Source organism: Chiloscyllium plagiosum, unplaced genomic scaffold, assembly GCF_037043375.1.
Source record: "Chiloscyllium plagiosum isolate Xiang-an unplaced genomic scaffold, Cpla_swu_hap1 HiC_scaffold_5, whole genome shotgun sequence".
NCBI classification, from domain to species: domain Eukaryota; kingdom Metazoa; phylum Chordata; class Chondrichthyes; order Orectolobiformes; family Hemiscylliidae; genus Chiloscyllium; species Chiloscyllium plagiosum.
This window is the reverse complement of record NW_028270143.1, coordinates 25,472,749-25,496,740: the sequence shown is the minus strand read 5'-3', so window position 1 is coordinate 25,496,740 and position 23,992 is coordinate 25,472,749. Positions and strand designations below refer to the sequence as shown.

Here is a 23,992-nt window from a genome sequence, read left to right as displayed (position 1 = left end):
GCTATATCACTCACTACAAAGTCTCAAAGAAATGAAACCACACGGACCTAAGCACTGACTATTTACAGCTCACGGACTGGTCAGTTGGTCAGAATGGCAGCGCATCAACACCTTCTCAAGGACAATGACGAAAGGGAATTAAGTACTGGCCCAGCATCCCACTGATGAATAAGGGAAGATAATGAATGCACTCAGGGAAGAGAGACAAAGGGACATAACTCACTTTAAACAGTGACTTTGGTGTACACACGACATGGCATTATTTTCAGTAATATAGGAACAGAAGAAAAATAAGATTAATCTCGTTTGTTATTTCCTTTCCAGCTGATCATCAACAATCCCTTTGTTTACTTCTTGTTCTCTCTCCCTCTCTTTATCTATTCAACTCACTCCTTCTTCCCTTTACTACAGAAGTTCTTTTATCTCTCTCTTTCTCTATCTATTCAACTCCCTCCTTCTCCCCTTCATAACAGACATCCCTATCACCAACGTTAATCACAATATATTCAAGCTGTGTTCAGTTATGATGGATGGACAGTGGACTCGAAATGTCAGTTCAATTTTTCCCTCGACCAAAGAGTGCCAAAACTGCTCAGTTTCTGCGGCAGTTTCTCGATGTTTTTGATCTCTTGCAGCATTCTTTGTTGTATTCAAATTTTAATATTTTTATGACATGGAGGTCTGCATCGCTGGTAAGGTCAGCATTTGTTGACCTCTCTAAATGTCTTTGGTGTACATTCCTGTGAGGTCATTCCTTCAGGCAATAAACAGCCAAGCGCATTGCTGTGGGTCTGGCATCAGTCTTAAGCCAGACCACGTCATAATGCTAGATTTATTTACCAAAGAAAATCAATGAAATAGATAAACTTATTGACAAAAAGCTGGTGCTGTTATTGTTGATATTAGTAAAATTAGCTCTTATTTCCAATTCTTGTCATTTGAATTTAAGTTGTGACATCATCTGAGGTAGGATTCGAAACAGTGTCTTTAGTATAGTAACCGGGCCTCTGAATTACATGTCCGGCGACATTGCTTCTCTGACCAACTGTGGCTGCCATGAATTTAGCTGAGACAAGAACAAGGTTCTGATGGACATATTTGTAACAGACAGAATGCTTAGAATAGAACTGGAAACATAAAGTCTGAATTTTACCAAGGCATATATAATGATTTATTTAGGACCCGCACTGACGTCAAGTTGGGGACTGTGAATATTACGGAGCTGGTAGTGGGTATGGTTGGTGATGGAGAGAATACCGAGAAATAAATCAATTCAAGGCAAAAGGTAATTTGTGATTGTGTACAGTCACGTTCTCAGATGTTTGTGAGGACTGGGGTGTTGGGTGTTCGGAAGTTTATGATAATGAATGAAATTTGTATTTGAAACTGAAGACAATATAGAACATAGAACATTACAGCGCAGTACAGTCCCTTTGGCCCTCGATGTTGCGCCAACCTGTCATATCAATCTGAAGCTCATCTAACCAACACTATTTCATGTACGTCCATATGCTTGTCCAGTGACGACTTAAATGTACTTAAAGTTGGCGAATCTACTACCGTTGCAGGCAAAGCATTCATTATTCTCTGAGTAAAGAAACTACCTCTAACATCTGTCCCATATCTATCACCCCTCAATTTAAAGCTTTGCCCCCTCGTGCTGGCCGTCACCATTCTTGGAAAAAGGCTCTCCCTGTCCATCCTATCTAACTCTCTGATAATCTTATATGCCTCAGTCTTTGTCAAAGATAGGCAACAAATTGCAATGAAGTTCGGCATGCTTTATGGGATTAATAAATGGATAGAGACGAAGAGACTTACCAGGAACACCAACAATAGCGAGCATGGGATAGTAACCCGCCTGGATAACCATCAGTAATGCTTCTATCCGTTTTAGTAATGTTGACCAATACGACGAAAGAAAGAAAAGACCAGAGGATAAACTCCTGTCCATTGTTGCAGCATTCCAGTCTAATGTTCTCAGATTCTGATCCATTAATGGAACATTCCAAACTATTCTCAGATGTTTATCTATCCTCTTCCTATCTCTGCAGCTGTGGATCCCTGTTAGTGTTGGAGGTGATGCATCTGCTGCTACAATGGGATAAAGCATAGTAAGAGGCCCCTTACTAATAGAAGATGGAACCATCCAGTGACACAATTGGAATCCATGGAGACTGCCATCAATCACAGTCACTGAACAAACAGATCGGTTAACTCCTCTCAGTTTGGTACCTTCAGATCACAATAATAACTGGACTGGGTTGAATGCTGGCATCGCTGGCTGTTGGTCACATCTCCCATCACCAATTGCTTGAGTGAAGTTAGTTGTGAGGGAGAATGATGGATGTTTTCTTACCGCAGGCTAGATGCTTCTGCTTGTTATCCACTGGCAATGCTGTAACCGCCTGAACCTCCTACCACCACCTCCAAACACATAATCTATATGTTGTTAGCGTGCTCCCCTTCACTGGAACAAGCACCAACCAGTAGATTTGCAGTGGCTGTATTTGCCCTGACCATATGCAGGAAGTGTGGATTTGCCTGGGCATTCCTCTAATTGTTAGAATAAGGCAACTTTGTATCTTCAACACACAATGCGCTTCAACACTTTTTGTATGAATTCACAAACACCTTAATGTACTTTATTGGTTTCAAACCAGTAAGACGTACATTTACTGACTTCATTCTAAAGCGAAATGTGGCATGTTGTCACAAAGCCAATCTCTTTACAAAGTTGCGTTGTTCGTGATTTTTTTAAGAGAGGTTCTAAATGACCAATATTTCTGAATTCTTAAAGGTTTATTGGCGTCCTTTTGTTTATACATAATAATGCCGCAGGCAGACAACTTTCAAGTCTTTAAAAGTAAACTTTTATTATCGAGAGAATGTGGCCAGCTCTCTAGCTGGTCAGGTCAATTCAGTTTGAGGTTAGTTGAGTCAGAGTCAATGTTGAAATTGGATACTCTCCCTTCCATAACCTGTAAGTCAGAAGCCTATAGACAATGTTTCAGGAATCTAACGAGGGATCCTGGTCAAAACTATTTTGAGTTTGAAAGGATCAAACAAAGTAATTTTGATCGATGGATAAGAGATTTAAAAATCATGCAAATCTAAGATGTTTGTCAAGAGACAATTAATTTGGAGAGACAATTAATTTGCATAGTGCAAACTCATTTGGAAGAGCAGAGAGTTAAAACAGCAAGGTTAGCAGCTGAAGTGGTTGATGATTGTGAATTGATCCATAAAACACGGTGTGGCTTCCAGAATCAATGTCAGTCTATGAGGAATCGAAATTGTGCCAATGAGAAATCCTCACGTGGAAAGAGAAAAGTAGATCACAGAAGATCATAAGAACAACTTACCACAGGATAAAAAGGAAACCCGTGAAGAGGACAAAGAATTTAGAAAATCTCCAGTGTTTTCATTGCAATATCTTAGGTCACATGAAATCACTCTGTTGGTGGGCTAGGGAAAAAAAACACAGATGTAAGAAAACAGAATAGGCCTTGAGTTTTGTTGGAGCGGTAACAGAAAGCACAGTGCAAGCTATAAAGCTGCATCAGAGTGTGCAAACTTATTGGACGTTGGTTAAGGAGGAAGTGCCGGATCTGAGAATACAATGTAACTACAAATTTTATTCACATAGGCCAGTAGTAACAGGTAAAGAAAATGTGATATTAAGGGACACAGGTTCCTCTCAGTCTGTGATGCTGAAAGATGAGGAGATATGTACTCCTGAAGGACTACTTCCAGAAAAGGTACTGCTAAAGGGAATTCACGGTGTGACAGAAAGAGCAAAATTACGTAAAACAAGTGTGGAGAAATTGTGGTAGGAGTGTTGGACACACTGTCAGCTCCAGCAATACAATTAGTCTTTGTGAAATATATAGCTGATTCACGTGGAAGTGCTGCCTACTCTGGTTGAAAAGCCAGCAGATACACAGGCGACTGAAGCAGTGCAGGAGTCTTATGCTGTAATCTTTCCTGATTGTGGAGTAACAAGATCCCAATGTCACCAGTTGAAACAAGCGAGATCAAAAATGTAAAGATATGGAAGTTGAAGTGGCCTCAGCAGACACTTTATCCCATCAGATAGTTGAGTCAAACAGGAACAAACAGGGTGTCATGCAATTTTTTTGGCTCAGCAAACCTCATTGAGTAACAGCAGAAAGATGAAAATTTAAAGCAATTGCAACTTAAAAAGCATATACATTATGAATTCTGAATGTGTCCCTAAGTGTTATTATCTTAAAAATGATGTCCTAATGTGGAAATGGAGACTATCACATATTCAAGGAGGTGAGAAATGGGTATTGATACATCAAATCGTGTTGCCAATGCAGTATAGAGAGGAGGTGCTGTGTGTGGCGCATGAGTGATCACTTGGAGGTCATTTCTGAATGACAAAAACGCAGGCCGAAATACAAAGACTTTTTTTACACACCTGGACTGCATCAGCATGTAGTTGAAGTTTGCCAGACGCAGCATACATGTCAGGTAATTGGAAATCCTCAGGTGGTAATGAAACCTGCATCTTTAATAGCTATTCCTGCATTTGAGGAACCTTTTCCAAGAATCTTAATTGATTGGCTACGTCCCCTACCTCAAACGATAAAGTGTGAATCAGTATTTGTCAACAATAATGGACGTATCGACTAGATTTCCAGAGGCCATCTCCAGGTGCAATATCATAGCTAAAAGGATTATAGAGGAATTACTCTTTCTTAAATAAAAGATATGGACTACCAATAGAGATACAGTGAGATCAAAGTTCAAACTTCATATCCAAACTATTCTAGGAAGGTAAGGACTGCTTAGGAATAAAGTGATTCAATTCTACTGTGTACCATCCAAAATCGCAGGGGGCGCTAGAAAGGTGACATGAAAGATTAAAGACCATGTTGAGGGCGTATGGTCAGGATTATCCAGATGATTAGGGAATTCCATTTGTGCTTTTTGTGATCAGAGATGCATCAAATGAATCGACCAAATTTATCCATTTGAGTTAGTTTTTGGGAATAAACTGAGAGGACTGTTAAAATTGGTTAAGGAGAAATTAGTAAATCAGAATTCAAAGGCCACACATTTGGAATAAGTCTCAAATTTTAGGGAATGAATAATAGTGCTGGGGAGTTGGCTCGTAGCATTTAAAATCATTGCAGCTTGCAATGAAACAGGAAGCAGATGGGATATCAAAAAAAACAAGATTGCTATAGGGGATAATGTATTAGAGTTACTTCCAGTAATAGGTGAACCGTGAAAAGCAAGGTTTAGTGGACATTATCAAATGCAAAGGAAATTGAGTGGGGGTAACTGCTTGGTTGGGACTCCAGACAGAAAGATATCTCACAGACTGTGTCATATGAATATGCTCAAAAAGTGTTTTGATAGGGGAGGAAAGCAAGAGGAGAAGGTGTTAATGATAACAACGAAGAAAGAAGGACCATGTGCAGAGGATTCTGAATTGGACATTCCTCAAATGAAATTGGACAATAAGGAAGATGTCTAAAATTGGGATAAATTATTGAGAAAAATCGGAATGACCTGAACGAGTTATTACTATCACATGAGGAGACGTGCGGATGTTAACTGGGATGTACTTATCTAATTGTGCATAATGTAGATGTAGGAGATGCGGTTACGATTAAGAAACATCCTTATAAGCATAACCATCTAAAGTTGGCTCAGGTTCAGAAGGAGATTGAACACATGCTCCAAGATAGTATAATCGAAGTGAGTTACAGTGATTGCAACGCACCGAAAGCCATGGTGCCAAAATCAGATAGTGCCCAATGGTTATGTGTGGATTATCGCAAAGTCAATGCAGTTACAAACACTGACGCATATCCACTTCTGCGGTTGGAAATCTGTGTTGAAAATGTGAGACAAGCAATTTACATTTGTTATGAAAAACGTGTCAGCCACGGTTTAGAGACTAACCAATAACTTGCCGTATTATCCAACTACGTGGTGTATATTGATGATCTGGTGACTTTAGTTACTCATGGACGGAATATTTATAATACTTGCGAGACTTGTTCGATGAACTTCAGAAGGCAAGCTTCGTGATAAACCTAGCTAAACGGGAATTTGCCAAAATACAAGTCACTTTCCTGGGCCATCTTATTGGACACAGATAAATGGTGCCATGGGATGTAAAACGAAGATAATTTGGGAATTTCCAATACCATTACCAAAAGGAGCATTATTACAGTTCCTGGGATTGAGTAGATTTTGTCGAACGTCAGTGCCTAATTTTAGTAGTGCGGCTGCTCCACTTACTGAATTGCTAAAGAAAGGTAAGGAGTTTCAGTAGACACGGACTGTCAAAAGGCATTTGACGGCATGAAACATGTGTTAACCACTGCCCCAGTATCAGCCACACCTGATTACACAAAGCCTTTAAGATGGCTATAAATGCAATTGATGTGTGTGTCAGTGCTGCGCTCCTGCAGGAAGATGACGAGAAGATGGAAAGACCTAGTGGGCATTTCTCCAGCAGTTGAACGTTATTTGGTAGAAATATTCGAAAGCAGAGAAAGAGAATTTGAGCTACGTGTTGGCCATACGACGTTTCAGCGTTTATATTACCAGTATACATCGGAGACAACCGTATACACTGATCAAAACCCATTGAAGTTTTTTTGGAGAAATTTAAGAAAGAAAATGCTGGACTGTTCAGCCAGAGACTGTAGGTACATCCACTCAATTTGAAAATTGTGCATGAGGCAGGTCTTGAAAACGTGATTGCTGATGCAATGTCGAGAACTGAAAGACAGGTCAAGGCACTCAATAATGGGAGTACCATACATTGAATTCGGATGTAGTTATGCATAATGCATGTTCATAGTAAGTGAATGGAGATGTGTCTTTTAGTGTACTAACCATTATTTCTGAGGGGTTTTGAAAACATAAACTTTCTTTGGATATTCATGATTCGGTTTTATATGGGGGAGGGGTGTGTGGGTAGGAGCTGTCACAAAGCTGATCCCTTTACATGATTATGTTGTCCTTGACTTTTTTCAGCGAGGTTCTAACCAAACTAAGTTTCCAATACGTCTCAATTTTGAATGGTTCATTGGGGTTCTTTGGTTTATACTTAACAGATAATACATCGGGCAGAACGCTTTCGAGACTTTAAAAATACTGGTGCAATCTAGGACACGTGGACACCTCTCCAGTTGCGCAGGTCAGTTCATTTCGAGGCTTAGTAGAGTCAGGGTCACCATTGAAACTGGATGCTCTCCCCTTGCTTCTGTCTTCTGACTTCGTAACCTAAGTTTTTTAGTATAATTTTACTCTTTGTCCTTAGGGGTTTGTTTATCGGGATTGTTGCAAGCAAACTGGAAAAGCGCCATTATATTGTGATAGCCTGTCAGGTTTGGATAGGAAGAGTTATTCAGGTCTTCTATGTTCGGTTCGCTGTATTTCATTCCTGAATTTTTTTTTAAAACATCCATTTGTTTGAAACTGGGCAATCTGACCTGCTAATTCACTCTGGGAATATGCACTATACACATACCTTTAACAATTAGCAAAGTTATGGTCTGGACTACATGCTTAAAAACGTTTTGAGGGTCGGGCCTGGTCCATAACAATGTGCAATAACCTTGTTCATTACAAGTCATGAATTAACGAGTAAGGGACGGAATGAAAAGGATATTGGAGGGGTAGATGTCCGAAGGGGGAGGGGTCGTTAGGGCCGACTGCCTGCCCCTCTTCCGTGGTTACGTTAGAGTGCAGTGCCACTGGAAAAGGAGCACGTGGTGTCCACTGACACCCTGGAGTTGTTCAGGGACAAGTGGGCACCGCAGGAAGTGCAGTGCATTATTTCCCCCTCCAACTCTATTTTGATTTAATCCCTGCCCTCCGCTGCACTGTGTGATCAAACAGCATTGCCCTTTAATGTGAAGGACACTGTTTGTCACAGGCCACTCGGGTGTTTCTTTTCTGCCTGGTGGTGGAAACTGAATAAAAATTCGTGCACCTTTTATCCTTCACTGTGTCTCACACCTGCACAGTCACATGGGTGCTGGGGAAAAATAAGCACTACCGCAGTTAGGCAGTAGTGTGAGGCTAAAAAAAAAATGTAAAAAATGAAAGGGATATTGGCTATGATACATAAAGGTCTGGGCCAGTGGCTGAGGAGACCTGAGGGGAGTACAGTAATATCTCCCAGTCACGAGTATTCAACCATCACACTTTCTAACAAATGGAATGAAATGCAATGCAGAGCAAGATAACAGATTACTTTTGGTACATGGAATGCGGAACGACAACTTGAACAGAACATGACAAATTTAAATGTGATGAACAGACTTATATCTTATATATATAGACTGTTTAATCACAGCTTATACAGGTTGATAAGATTGTTTATATCTCGACAGGATATTCTGAATTAAAAACAGACACAGATAACAAAATGTCTGCGGCTTAATGGAGTTACAGCAGAGTTAGAGTGAACATCTAGTTCATTCTGTGCCGACACATTCTGGCTGCGGGACCACCATTTTTGCTGTAATTATTCTGAGAAACGTACTGAATACTTCCAGAGCCTAAGCAGACAAGCTTCATCATAAATCACACAGACAATGTCATAATTAAGAAACTATTCCTAGTTTTTCATCAAGTGTAGCTGTCTCTAAAATGCATTTTAAATTAAAATCAATTTGCTGAGATTCACACATCTATTTTCAGAACTTAAAGAAGGAACAGACTCTAGTCTCATACATATGTACTGGCACAAATAACGGGAACAGAAATGGAGCATAATGCCCAAACATAACCGGGTTCAGCATCTAGACCAATAAAAAAAGCAAAGTATTAGAGATAGTGGAAATCTGAAATACCAACACAAGATGGTGGAGAAATGCAACAATTGATGCAGGATCTGGGCAGAGAAACAGAGTTAACATATCGAGTCGGATATGAACCTGTTCTGAACTAATCATACTGGACTCAAAAAGTTAATTCCATTTTTCTTTGCTCCGATATTGCCTGAACTGCTGGGTTTTTCTCCAGCACTTTCAATTGGTGCAATGGCAGGAGACAGAGAGTAATGGTGGTCCGTTGCTTTTTGGACTGGAGGATTGTGACCAGCAGTGCTCCAAAGATGTTGGTTCTTTGTTTTTATTGTTTGTCATTTATGTAAATGATTTGGAATAGAATATAGAAAGCAAGTTAGTAAGTTTGTGGATGACACCAAAATGGGTGGCACAGTGGACAGTGAAGAATGTTTTCTAAGATTACAAAAGGATATTGATCAAATGGGTGAATAAGTTGACAAGTAGCAGATAGAGTTCAATCTGGATGAATGAGAGGTGCAGACAATTAGTGTGTGTTTGCTGCTGTCTAGTGCACCAGGAATGAGATGATTATATTCCCATCTCCTGGGTTTTGTACATCGATATCCTTCATGAACTTTAAGAGGCCTTACCCTTTCCATGGTTACCCTGTTACTGCTAATGTAGTTGTACAATGTCTTTGGATTATCGTTAACCTTATCTGCCCATGCTATATCATATCTCCTTTTTGCTTTCCTGATTTATCTCGAAATAATGCTCAACACTTTTGTATTGCTCAAGTGATTCAATTGAATAAAGTTGACTACATCTAAAGTAAGACTCTCTTTTATTCTTGACTACACCGTCAATAACTTTAGTCATCCATTGGTCCTTAATCTTACCAGCCTTACCCTTCAATCCAACAGGCACATAATGCTTCTCAACTCTCGTTGTCACGCTGTTGAACACCTCCCATTTGCCAGACATCTTTTTAGCTAATAACGGTCTACTCTCATTAAACTTGGTAAGTCCTTGTCCCATGCTATTAGCATTTATGGTACTCAAATTAAAAAGGATAATATTAATGGAAGGCATGTTTTTTTTTCCATTACCATTTTGAAACGAATAGAGTTATGATTGCAAGACTCAAAGTATTCTCCCATGCTTACTTCTGTCACTTGTTCTGCCCATTGCACAAAAGAACGCCTGATTTTACTCCATCTCAATTAGACTCATCCCCATATCGATGAAGAAAATTTTCTTGAACACATTTGACAAATTCTTCGCCATTCAACCTTTTAACACTATGGTAGTCCCAAACAACTTTTAGAAAATTAAAATCCCCCATTATTACAACCTTATTAGCTTACATATGTCCGATAACACCTTGCATGTTTGTTTCTCAATTTCTTTCTTACTGTTGGAGGGCATATGGTACAATACAATCAACGTGCTCTTTCCTTTCTTATTTTTAACTTCTACCAATATATGTTCAGTGGATGATTTATCACAAATGATCATCCTATACAATCTCTTCAAAGTGATCTTAACTTTCTTATTTTTAATGCTACCCATATATTTCAACTGGATGATTTTTTTTTGGAAATAACTTCCCCAGTTCCAGCAATAATTTATTCCTTAATCAAAAATAGCAAGCCTCCCTATCCCCGCCCATGGCATGTCTCCTTTTATAACCTTTCTATGAAACCTAAAACCTGGAATGTTGAATTTGCAGTCGTGAACATCTCTCAGGCAAAAGCGTGTGCTGCAGATGCAGGAGATTAGAGTCGAGAGTGTGGTGCTGGAAAAAGCGCAGCAGGTCAGGCAGCAGCTGAGGATTATGAAAATCGATGTTTCGCACAAAAGCCCTTCATCAGCCCGTTCCAGATGAGGGGTTTTTGCTCGAAACGTCGCTTTTCCTGTTGCTCAGGTGCTGCCTGGCCTGCTGTCCTTTTCCTGCACTACACTCTTAATCTGAACATCTCTAAAATAACATTCTGTAATAAATATGATGTCCCCATCCCATGTTCTTAAACATGCCCTGAGTTCATCATCTTCCCTGTAAGACCCCTTCCGTTGAAAAAAGACCATTTAGTTCTTGAGAATTACTGTATACTATGACTTTTTTGTCTTTCTTTTCTAACTGACGTGCTCTCTTCACACTCATAACCTCCTACAGCCGTCATACCATTAACACTGCTCCTTAGAATCCCCCCGTTGTCCTCTCTATCAATATAAAGTCTCCCTACATAGAGTGAGCAAATCTCCCTGCTAAAATATTGGTTGCTTTCCAGTTTAGATTAGACCAATCCTGTTTGGACAGGTTTTTTTTTAAATTCCAAAACACATTTCAATTTCCTCCCAAACAATACCTCAACAACAAACTAGCTCTTCAGCCATTAATTTTTCTCCTTTCACCTTTTGTTCCTTTCCCGGTTGAATTTGGTATTGGGAGTTGTCATATTAATGTTACCATTCATTACCTACAGACAACAATGTCAAACTGCACTTCAATAAGTTTCGAGAAGAAAAATGCCTTCTCTGGAAGTGAACGCATGTAGCACTCTCCAGGATGAAGGCACAACTCCTTATTTAAAACAAAACTGTTTAATTTTTTTGAAACAAAAACAAAATTGCAGCGTAAACAATCTTTTAAAGGATAAGTAGACTTTTTTGTAAACCATACTGAAAATGTTCTTTTCAAAAATGTTCTTTTGAAAGAAAATCCATGATTTTTTTTTGCTTTTTTTGGTTTGTTTTCGAATGTTAATAAAACAAAATAGAAAACTATTGCTATATTAATAAACTACTGTAACTATATAAACTGCAAAAAAAGATTATGATAAATATTTAACTGCCTGCAATCCCAGGAGCAGCTGTAAGATCCATGCTGCTCTAAAAACATTTTTTTGCAACTGTTTTTACAATATGAAGAAAAATGTTTTAATAATTTGTTTCTAGTTAAAGGTAGACATGCCAATATGATTTGATCCCCTTCCATTGGTTGATAAATAGAATTTAATTGAATCTTTATCCTCATCGCTCCAGCTTTTTCAAGCAAATTTTGAAATCTGTATCCATCCTACGAACGAGAAGTTCATTCGGCTCTGACTATTGCAGGGAATGTTACCAAGAACATTATCCAGGGTCCACGTAAAACACAAATATTGCAGTGAAACCATCTAAACCGAATCCAATATTAATTATGTGCATGCCTAATGAATAAAACATGCAGTGGGGCATACTATAAAAGGAGAATTCAGTTTCATGTCCCAAATAAAATCTGTGGCTCCCTCATAGAAAGACCACAACTGCATCAAGCTGTAAATTCACCATAATGGGGAAAAACAAGAGACCAGGATTATCATTTTTCCCTGTGAATAACATCCGAAGAACAGGAAGAAAATCAAGGCTTAGTTGTGAACGTCATAAATGACGAGGATGAGAATGGGATGGAGGGATTTCAGGGGAAATGATAAACAATGTTGTGGATGACACAAACATGAGCTGGGTGGTTGACAGTGAGGAGGAACAAGTGAGGGTACAGGAGGGTATAAACCAGTTGTTCAGGAGATCAGATCAGGCACTGATTAAATTTAACACTGATAAGTGTGATACCTTTCAGAAGTAACAAGACAAGAGAGAACTCAAACTGAAGAGAGGCCACATTTCCTTGATTTCGCTTTTAAGCAAAGAAGGTTAAGAGGTGTTTAACAGAATGCAGTGTAAGCACAGGGTGAAAACGGAGCAGTTCTTCCCATTACTCCAAGGCTCAAAAACAAGGAGGCACACTTTTATAGTGAAAATGGTCTCTCCGTTAATCTGTAAAATATAGAAAACACTTCCTTATTTCTAAATGTGTTGGGTTTCAGGTGAAGCAGCATTTCACTTGTACTCTTTCAATCCAGTCTCCTGTCAATGCTGCTCACAATGTGGAGACCAAACCGAGACTGCGTTGAGGAACACTCCCACTCTGTCTGTAGGAATAACCCTGACCCTCTCATTGCTTCCCATTTCAATAACCTACCTTGCTCTCATGCTAACATTTAGGTCCTGGGCTGCTGCAATTTTCCAATGAAGCAGAACCCAAGCTCAAGTAACACCACAATACTGTAGTCAGTGATTGTAGTGTTGAGGTGAAACATTTGCTGCAGTATTTGATTACAATATATATGACTTAAAGGGTTGCTTAGTGTGTGCTATCATTTGTGTTGGCTAACTAATATTTTTGTTTTGATTTTAACATATACTGTTAGTGGTTTGCCTCTGACATTTTGTTTTTCCTCAGGCTTCATTATTGATTTTGTACAAGTTTCAATGACACAGTATTCCACAGGATCACAGCTACCTCATTATTGGAGCACTATCTATCAGGATGGCTGACTTTACAATTTGGTGCATTAGAGCCTTAAGAAGTTAATATTCACTTCCATAACTTCACAGCCTGACCCCATTATGGCTGTTCTCCATTCTTCATACATTCTTCCTCCTCGGCTACCATTGTGTCTTATGCATACTGTACTGAATGGAGTGAATCAATTGCTCTCATTCAAACCCCAACTTACACCTATTTTACATCTATTTCTCTTTCACCCACACTTAAAAGTCCGTTTGTCTTTTGTGCTGCACCTCCACACCCCCTGTTTTCCGTCACCCCTCCTCCACTGCTGTGAAGGAATTTAAAAGACCATTTCCTAATCCCTTCCAGTTCTGAAGAAGAGTCACGGTGGACTTCAAATATTAACTCTGTTTCTTGGTCTTCGAAGATGATGGCAGATCTGTTGAGTTTCTCCAGAAATGAGCAGGACAAATGTACAATAAAACGAAGAACTATGGATATTGTAAATCTGAAGCAAAAACAAAAACTAGAAGCTTTGAAGAATGATCACGGGACCAGAAAGATTAACTCAGCTTTCACTCCACAGATGCTGCCAGACCTGCTTAGTTTCTCCAGTACTTTCTGTTTTTGAACAAGTGTCAAAGGCATGTGTCAAAGCTGTTCAAACACTCTGTCCAATACGGAGTGCTGTACACCAGGAAGTGAGCAATAAGGTAAAGTGCACAAATTCATCGGCTGTAAAAACTACATAAGGTTGGCATCACTGACAGTGCAGAGCTATTAGTCATAATCAGGTAGAGAAACAGAAGGAAGCACATTCACTTCAAATACAGAAGATGGCACTACTCAAGGCAAAACATTCACCAGAATAGTTCACCGAGTGCAGGGCTGATGAGTGAATGGGTCTTGATGCCAACTACAAAATTGCGACAGACAAAGTTGTATTGCAGGTATTGCACATCGAAACTGCACATTCATGTAGTGCTGCAGATCACAGCAGCATTAAAAGTAGAAGGTGTATGTTTTATTTCCTGGGATAATCCCTCAGTCTACGATTACCATCAACCCGACCTATGGTTCAGTAATTAGTGTGGGTGAACATACCAGGCTCTGATACATGTGAACCTAATCCTGATGACAACCTAATAAGCCTACTGCACATGACAAACAGATCAGAACAATGCTCTGCAGTCCAGCCACATTCAGGCATAAGTGGTGTTGATGATTAAATAAATCTCTGGAGGAGAGGTCGCCACAAATGTCCCCATACTAAATAGTGGAACACCCGTGCACATCAGTGTAAAAGATAAGGATGTAGTATCTGCACCACGTTCAGCCAGAAGTGTTGAGTGGTGATCCACCCCACCCTCCTCATGATGCCCACAGAACCACGGATGCCCGTCTTCAACCAATTTGATTCGGTGCACGTGACATGAAGGAACAGCTGAACACAGGCAATTGGCCCTGACGCCATTACTGCAATAGGACGGAAGACTTGTACGGCATAACAAGCCGTGTCACTTGGGGAAGCTGTTTCATTCCAGCTCCAACTCTGACATCTCCCTGGCAATGTGGAAAATTACTCAACTATGTCCAGTCCCCAAAGAGGAGAATAATTACAATCTGACTAATTACCGCCCCGTCAGTCTCATGTCGACAGTCAAATTAGTGGCAGTTCTTTTTTGACACAGCTGTCAACCAGCACAGAAATAACCTGCTCAATGTGGTTTCCGACAGATCCCCATGAGGAGATGGTGCTGCTGTGGAAACGTCACTGGATTACTAAAACAATGCTAAAAACAATAATACATATCGAGGTATAAAATCGGTTGTCAGTAACAGTGACATTGAAGCCAATGTCGATTGTAAACAACAATTTGCTTCCCTAATGTAATTTCAGAAAGTAAATCTCCTGTGCTTTCCTAGTCTGGCCTAAAAGTGCCTCCAGATACACAGACATGTGAGAAGCAGGTCAATGGTCTTTGAAACAACCACGCAAGACACTCTATTGTTTCGCATTGCTCCAAGATCTTAAAGAGACAACCCAGACAGAATACTCAGCACTAGTTTCAGTATTGGAAAAGGAAACAGGAAACACAATCCTGTTAATCCTGCAGAGACCTCCTTCCCAATTTCTAAGAGCTCATGATAACATTTACCGAACTTTCCCACAAACTGCACAGAAACATCTGAAATGGAGGAGGCCATTCAACACATTGAGCCTTCCCCATTCCAGTTCATGGCCGAATATCTCCTCAACGCTCATTTCCCACACAATGTACATATCCCTTAATAGGATAATCCATTAGGAAATATAAACTTCATTAGTCACTTCCGTCCTTCAACTTTGCTTCTCCATTAAGATTCTCTTATAGCACGTGTTTATTAAACGTGATGTGGATGTTAAGTGATTAGTGAATTGTGGACCTTTCTTTACAAAGCGAGTTCCCATTCACTGTGACACGATTCTATTCCTGGTACCAGCTGGACAGTAAGTCCCAGCCTCAGGATCCTCTATCTGCAAAATGCACCATCAGTGTGTTTTGCTAAAACAGGAATGCAATTCGCTCTACACGTTGGGAAATGGATACTGAAACTGGGAACTGTAGTCTACATTTAGAAGGAACTTTATTTCAAACCGGGTGGAGAACCTTGGAGAGAACTGGAATTCCGCCAGTTAGCATCACGTGGTCAGACAGCTCGCGCACTTTCTGGTGAAAACCTTGATGAAAAATACAGTGCTGTAGTCAGTGATTGTAGTGTTGAGGTATTACATTTGCTGCACTATTTCAATACAACATATATGATCTCAAGATTTACTTTGACTGTGCTATGATTTGTGTTTGGCTAACTACTTTCGCTCTGATTATTACTTTTGTTTGTGGTTTGCCTCTCACACTGTTCCTATTCCTACAGTCCCCATTATTGATATTGTACGATTTTCAACCACACAGTTTTACACAGGATGAAAACTACCACATTATTGGAGAACCACCTGTCAGGATGGCTGATCCTCTATCTCCAAAGCATTCTGCAGCTCCAGCTCCATTTCTTTAGTTTCCAGAAGTCCTTATTTACATTCAGTGCGTGACTTCCACACCTTATGTGGGAGAGAATTCTCTAGGTTCACCAGTCTGAGTGCAGGCATTTTTCTCATCCCAAAGCAGACTGAACTGCCTGTACCTAATATTGTGGCCCCTTGTTTTAGACGTCCCAACCAGGGGAATTATCATCCCTGCTACTAATCTGTCTCGCACTGTCAGTATTTTATATATCTCACTGGGATCTCTACTCATTTTTCTAAACCCCATGGAATACGGGCCCATTCGCCCCAAACTTTGCTCCCACAACAATCCTGTCATGCCAGAGATCAGTCTGGTCATCCTTCGCTGCTCTACCTCAATGTCAGGTTTGTCCTTTATTCGGTACGGAGACCAAAACTGAGCACAACACTGCACAATGTTCGAGACGTGGGTCTCACGAAGGCTCTGTACAGCTGCAGTAAGACAGCCTTACTCCTGGATTCAAATCCCCAGAAATGATGGTCAACATCCCATTTATCGTCATAACCGCTTTACCTGCATTAGTGCTTTCAGTGACTAGTGTACAGGGAGATCCATAAACTTTTCAATGTTACAGCTCCCTACTTGGTGGGTCTGTATACACTGGTCAGCATGCCAATGCCATTCCCAGTATTCGCTTCTGGATTCAGAATTCACTGCCCCGCATGGACCTCGGAGGGATGCGTAGATGGAAACCAGAAAAAGGAGCAGAAGTCCCTTTATAGTGTAACATATTTCAACATTTTCAAATGGTAGGCTGCCGTTCTGATTTTCCCATCAAAAGGTACAACGTCACACCTACCAACATTGCTCACCCTCTGCCACGTATTTGCCCAGACACTCCTCTTGACTCAGTCACGTTGGGGCTTTGTCACATCCTGCTCATGCACACAAGCTCACTTTGTTTACTGACAACAGCAGGATAGGAAAAGTTGCATTTGTATCCTTTGGAACAGCTCGGTCCCAAGCCCCGATTCCTGCAATAACCCCCAAGCCTTCCACTCTAAAAAACATTGTTTTATTTGTACTCACTGTGTCCTGCCAGCTCTCCCATTCTAAAACCATGACCATATATTAATCACAGTGCCATAAGATTCAAATTTGCATAGGAGGCTTGGGGCTTTCTGAAAGCCCGATTGTATTCCATTAATTGCTTCCCCGTAATTTTGCTGAAATTTCATTTCTAAAATAGGATTCCCATTTGATAAATCTCTGTTAATTTTGTCCATGCCCATTACTTTCAGTCCAAATATTTTCTCTAAAATGTTAATTTGCTAATTTCATTCTATTCCCTTCTTCCGCACTAGACTAAAGTTTACTAGTATCGCTGGGAAGATTAGTTTTGGTTTTCTTTTCTTCTGCGAAGGCATAGCTGAAATATTTGCTCCATTGTTCCGCTTTTTCCCTGTTTTCCATTCTCCATTCTCTGGTTTCAAACTGTAAGGAAGCTGTACCTTTTCCCCTTAATTTTACCATTGAAATTGACATACTTTTTGAGGCTGTCGTACAAGTTCACTGTCACAACACTTGTAAATATACTGTTACGAAATACGCCAATGCCTGTCTTAATCTGCTCAATGATTGACCTTCCACAGCCATACAATCACAGAAACATAGCCTCTGTACCGTCAGAAATACAGCATGGTCTACGTTAGTCCCACTTTCTGACAGGAGGCCCATAGCCGGGAATGTGATGAAAATTCAACTGCTAGTCCAAGTACTTTGTAACAGCTGCGAGGTTACCCATGAGAACTCCCTTCTCAGGAAGTACATTCTAGACCCCTACATCCTGTGGGTGAAGAACAATCCTCAGATCCTCTCTAATCTTCAAACCCTTCATTTAAAGAGTGTGCTCCCTTATTGTTGACCCTCTGAATAAAAGGAACAGCTGCTGTCTATCCACCCTGTGCATGCTTCTCATAAACAGCCTTCTGAATCACATCTCCCCAGCCTTCCCTGATCCAAACGAAACCACCCGAGCTTGCCAGCCTCTCTCCAAAGCTGATAAGCTCCATCCCAGAGAACATCCTGGTGAATCTCCTTTAATATGGCTCCCAGAACTGCACACAGTACTCCATTTTGGCTTAACCAAAGTTCCACATAGCCCTACGCTTTGTCAACTTGTGCATCACCCTGTCCAGTTACATTCAGGAATGTATGGAGAAGCACCCTCTGAGCTTCCTAGTGTGCTGCCATTCATTGAGTATTCTACTGTCTGGTTTCTTCTTCCAAAGTGCACCACCTCATATTTATCAGGGTTACATTCCATCTGCCATTGAGTTGACTAGCTGGTCATTTCATCTGTATCTTCCTGTAACGTAAGGCTTTCCTTCTCACTGCCACCTACCCGTCCAGTTTTTGTGTCAAACACAAACGTCTTAAACACACACTCCCTCCCCCACCCCTTCCACATTTGTATCTACGTAATTTATGAATACGACAAATGATAAGGTTAAAAGTCACACCGCACCAGGTTATAGTCCAACAAGTTTATTCAAAAGTACTGACTTTCAAAGCGCTGCTTCTTCATCAGGTGGTTTTGCACTTTGAAAGCTTGTGCCTCCAAATAAACCTGTTAGAATTTAACCTGGTGTTGTGAGATTTTTAACTTTGTCCACCCCAACCTGCACCTCCGAATCACAAATAATAAGGGACACAGCACTGATTCGTGTGGTGCACCATTGGACACTGGCCTCCAGTCACACAACCAGCCTTCTACCACCACCCTCTGTCTCCTACCACTAAAGTTATTTTGGATGCAACTTGGCAAGTCACTAATAGGTCCTAGCTGTTCACTAGTTATTCTTTCCTGCTTTGAACGCTGGTAGAATATCTGGGGATTCTCCCTAACCTTGCCCTTCCAGCAGTTTTTTCATGACCCTGTGTTAGTCAGTCCCCTTCAACTGAAGAATTTTCTCCTTATTACGGTCTTAAATGTTCTCCCAGATCCTGCCATTATTTGCCTTGAATGTAGGGTAAACCAGCCAGAGAAACATCCTGCTTATTTCCACCTTGTTATATGTTTAGTGACTTTTCTAAATTTAACTGTGTTCCTCCTCTTATCCTTTGAAGCTTGGGATAACACAGGCCATGTTTCCAAATTAGTCCATCTCGCCATCTGATGGATGAATCTGGACAATGTCCATTTCACTTCCTCTGTGGTCAGTATATTCTCTCTCATATTGGGTCATCAAAGCTGTATACAATTTTCCAGGTACACTCTCACCAAAACCGTACGCAATATTTCAGCTACAGTCTTACCAACACGCTGTGAAACCGCTTCAACATGTCCTCCCGTATATATTCTGATTCCCTTAAATGAAGGCGAACTGAACTTTAACTTTAAACTTAGATATATTCCTCCAAATAACCTTCAAACAATTCCGAAGTTTATCAAGCATGATTTCCTTTTCAGAAATTCATACTGATTCTCGCCAACGCTGCTGTTAATGTCTAAAGATCCAATATCAGATCCTATGTAATAGATTCCAACAGTTTCCCTATTGATGTCAAGTTAATTGATCTGTAGTTCGCCACACTATCTCTTTCACCCTTTGTGGATGCTTAGAACCATTCCATTCATCTACAAAGCTTGGATAAAGTTTACTACCTTCCATTTATCTTCCAGTCTCTGAGGATGCACAGGAATATAAAAACACTGACATCGATAGTGCAATTAACACTTATATTGCTGATTTATTCCTGACATTTCGATATGAAGTACATCTGTTTCGGCAGACTTAGCAATGGTCAATCCCGCGACATGTTCAAGTACTAACTTCAGTTTTATTCACTTTGCTTTGGAAAGGATGTTATTAAACTGGAAAGAGTGCAGAAGAAATTTACAAGGATGTTGCCAAGTTATAGGGAGTTATAGGGAGAGGTTGGACAAACGAGAAAGTTTTCCGATTGCATGTATGAGACTGATGGGGGATCTCATTGAAGGGTAGAAGGTCATAATAGGCATAGACAGAGTGAATGCACTATCTTTTTTTTCCCCAGGGTTGGACAATCCTGGCCTCGACAGGATCAGTTTAAGGTCAGAGTTGAAAAGTAAAAGGGAACTTGAGGAGCATTTATTTTTGCACAGAGGCTTGTACATATATGAAATGAAGTGCCAGCGGAAATGGTGGCGTTTGGTGCATTCAGAACCTTTTAAAGGAATTTGAGCACGTACGCGGATAGGAAATGATTAAAAGGATAAGGGGCAGGGAAATGGGGCTAGTGTGGATGAACATTTTGGTGGAATGGACCAGTTTTGGCAGAAGGGCCTGTCTCTGTGCTGCAGGATTTTATGACTAACACCACTGCTTGTCTCCCACTAAATGTTAGAGTGTACTTTCCCATTCATTGCAGTGAACCTAACCCTCTACTCTCCAGGCTTCCACGGTGTGACCAGAATATTCAAACATTCGATATTGTATGCAGACGCCATGCAAAAATGCAACTTGGTAATGTCACTATTCCTCAAAAGCTGCTTCAGAGCAAGGCTAGTAATTAATCCTCCTGACCACACAACACAAATCCGAAATAACCTGCTCTCTAGTTTTGTTCACAACATACACGTCTAACTGATATACAGGTATGGACATTATTTTCACAGCATTAGTAGTCACTTAATTGGTGCAAGTCAGGCAGCATCGAAGGAGCACGAAAATCGACGTTTCGGGCAAAAGCCCTTCATCACGAATAGAAGAAGGGCTTTTGCCCGAAAGGTCGATTTTCCTGCTCCTCAGATGCTACCTGACCTGCTGTGTTTTCCAGCACCACTTTAATCTGGACTTTGGTTTCCAGCATCTGCTGTCCTTGTTTTTACCTACTTTATTAATGCAGTTTGCATGCAACTTGAGACCATCCATTATTACTGCAGCACCCACGATTATTTGCTAATCATTCACTGGATGATGGTGTCGCTGGATAGTCAGCATTTAACGTCGCTGTCAGAGGGCAAATAAGAGTCTGGAGTCACATAAGGGCAGACCAGGTATGGTCGGCAATTTCTTTCCCTAAATGATATTTGTAAATCAGATTAGTTTTTCGAACAATCGACAATGGATACCTAGTCACCATAAACCCTTGATTCCAGTTACTTATTGAATTTAAAACACACCATTTGCCATTGTAGGATTTGAACACATAGCCCCATGGCATTACGTGGATCTCTGGGTTAAGAGTCCAATGATAGCACCACAAGGCCATGGCTTTCATTTGCATGCACATCCATGTCTAGTTTCCAGAGCATATGATGCAAGATATTTGCATGACAGATTTGGTTTAGATATGTAACACACCAATGTTTGCTTCTCGTTGTTAATTGCAAAATCCACCCAAACTGATTCTCTGGAATCTGAGGTACAGCGTCTGTGGCATTATTAGTGATAGACTTGGACAAGACATTCAGGGAGGCTCAACTCGACGCTGAGATGATCTGAAGAAATGACCAACAATACAGGACAAGCATCAATATCCTCCCTGCTCTCTCAGGATAAGAGTCACCGTATTCTCTCTGCTCACTCACACTCACTAAATGTCTGTAATAGCGCCTACCCCCGAACAAGGCTCACGTTCTATCTCCAAACTAATACTCAAATGCTATCTCTCACACAATTGAGTTCAGCACCTTCCTTCCCCTACTTCTTTTCCCTGTCACCAACGCAATGATCCACACACTAATAACACCTTATGGATACAACACTGTTGACAGACTCCCTCCAGACACCTCACAACTCCCCCACCTACACCAGCACTAACAGCAGGAACACCCACCCTCCCTATCCCCTCCGTTTGTCCCATTCCAGGAGAAACAGGCTGGAATAGGACTGAAAAGGGCCATGCCTGTTGGTGTAGTGCCCGATATCCGTTCCCTCACCCACATCCCCTGCCATGTGGGGTGGATCCTGGTACAAGTAGGAGAGGACCAGGTTGCCTCCTATGGAGATTCTGAACATTCCACATACCACCAACTGAGTAAGGAGCAATGTTCAGTGAAGGACAATTCTCACTTTAAACCCATTGTCAGTTCCAACGTCAGCTTTCTCACTCTTAAAATAACACATACCCCTTGCACAGAGATTCAGACATAGAAATACAGAGAAGTGTTGGTAAACACCCCAATATACTGTCATGGATTCTCGGGAGAAGGTAGGAGAATGACGTTGAGGAACAAGTAAGTAATTATCGAATTGCATATCAGACTCGATGGACCGAATGGTCTAATTCTGCTCCTTTTTTAAAGCTTGTGAGGTGTAATTCTATCAGGTATTCTCTTCCTGAGACAACGGCAGAGGCTGGGTTTGATACATATTTGACTGGAAAGAGTCAGTAATAATGTGGGACAGGTTTGGAGAGTGGAATGTTTATGTTTATTCTTAATTGTTGTATCTTTATGTATGATACGAGGTAGCGATTTGAGGTTAGGTTAACACAGTTTTATAATAACGGGTCCCACACTGAATTAAGGATGTCCTTTTCACTTTAGTGTTGTGCTATCTGCGGTGTCCTCATCATCAGGGATCAGTGAAGACTCGTTTATTGAAGATATTTAAGCACTGGGCAGTTCTAGAATATTCCAAATATTTACAATAGAAGCATTTACACAATTGAAGGCAACCTGGCAGATTTGAATACCATTTGGGTAGTCAACAACAATACATAAGTAACTTTATGAATTGTTTACTGTACACTAACAACGTAAGCCAAGTACTATTGAAACCACAGATTGTCTCCCAAGGATTCCCAAATCTAAAAAGTGCATTCCAGATATGCTCACTATCACCATCTGGGAGCAGTCTCCCAAAGTGCTCCCAGAATTTAGAAAGCGCATACACTGCCCTCCAAAGCTAAATCTGCTGTCACAGGCTTCACTCTTATTGCATACAATGACATTTATTGTCCAGTTCTTTAATGTGACAAATGATTTTAAAAACAATTCATAAAATACTTTAAATCTGGAAGAAATATGAAGTCAGCCCTTTGTAGAAGTGAATGGAAAGTGTGATGTTTGCTTGACCTTTGTCTCTATGTATCAGGCCGAACTGAACCTTTAGCAAGATGTGGGATGTTTCCCGCACACTTTGTTTAAAAAAGCAAAGATTATGCTCTGAGATTTAAGTGTTCAATCAGGTTTAATAAAAATCCTTCCAAAAATTGAGAGTTTGACTTCAGCTCCGTTAAAGAGACATGCTCTTGGCCTTCAATTTTGTGACATGTGACCATTCTTTGGTAAAGGTGGCAGTGTGCACCACTGCAGGATGTTGTGCTGAAGTGCCTCATTGGGTGGATGAGCTTTATTACTGGTGTAACTTGGCTAATTTTGAGATGGAATACTATTCTGAGTTAAATCTTGTTTTTAAACTGAGACGTGCTTGTGTAACTCAAGTGTGGAAACTATGCTCATGTTTGCAATGAACCTTTCACTTTTGGAGATTAGTATTTTTCCGATCTGTTTGTAAATAAAGTTCACTATAGAAAGCACAGTGCTGGAGAACCGCAGGTCCAGCAGCATCTCTGAGGGGAATTAAACATTGTAAGCTCCAAGTCTCATGACCTTTTGTCCGTTCAGACGAAGAATCTGTGAACTTAAAATGTAACATTTTTTTCTCTTCACCAATGCCCTCAGACTGCTAAGTTTCGCCAGCACTTTGTTTCTGGGGTTTAGATCTCCAGCACCTGCAGTTTATTGTTTTGTTATAGATCCTATGATTTGACTTGGGGAGCGAGAGGCAGCAATTGTGATCAACGAGGATAAAACTCCCCAACCATGGAAAAAAAACAGTTGTTTATACTTTGCATTTCTTAGCTTA

The 23,992-nt window shown here is 40.5% G+C and overlaps 1 protein-coding gene across 1 annotated transcript in view; it reads right to left on the bottom strand.

The window, feature by feature from the left end:
• The window catches only part of LOC148149887 (putative G protein-coupled receptor 139), a 90,267-nt gene extending 88,313 nt beyond the window's left edge, over positions 1-1,954 (bottom strand). Inside the window, exon 1 of the mRNA XM_087986822.1 lies at positions 1,822-1,954. Within this exon, the coding sequence (XP_087842948.1) occupies positions 1,822-1,954 (133 nt within the window). The remainder of the gene's footprint in view (positions 1-1,821) is intronic.
• Positions 1,955-23,992: the final 22,038 nt, after the last annotated feature.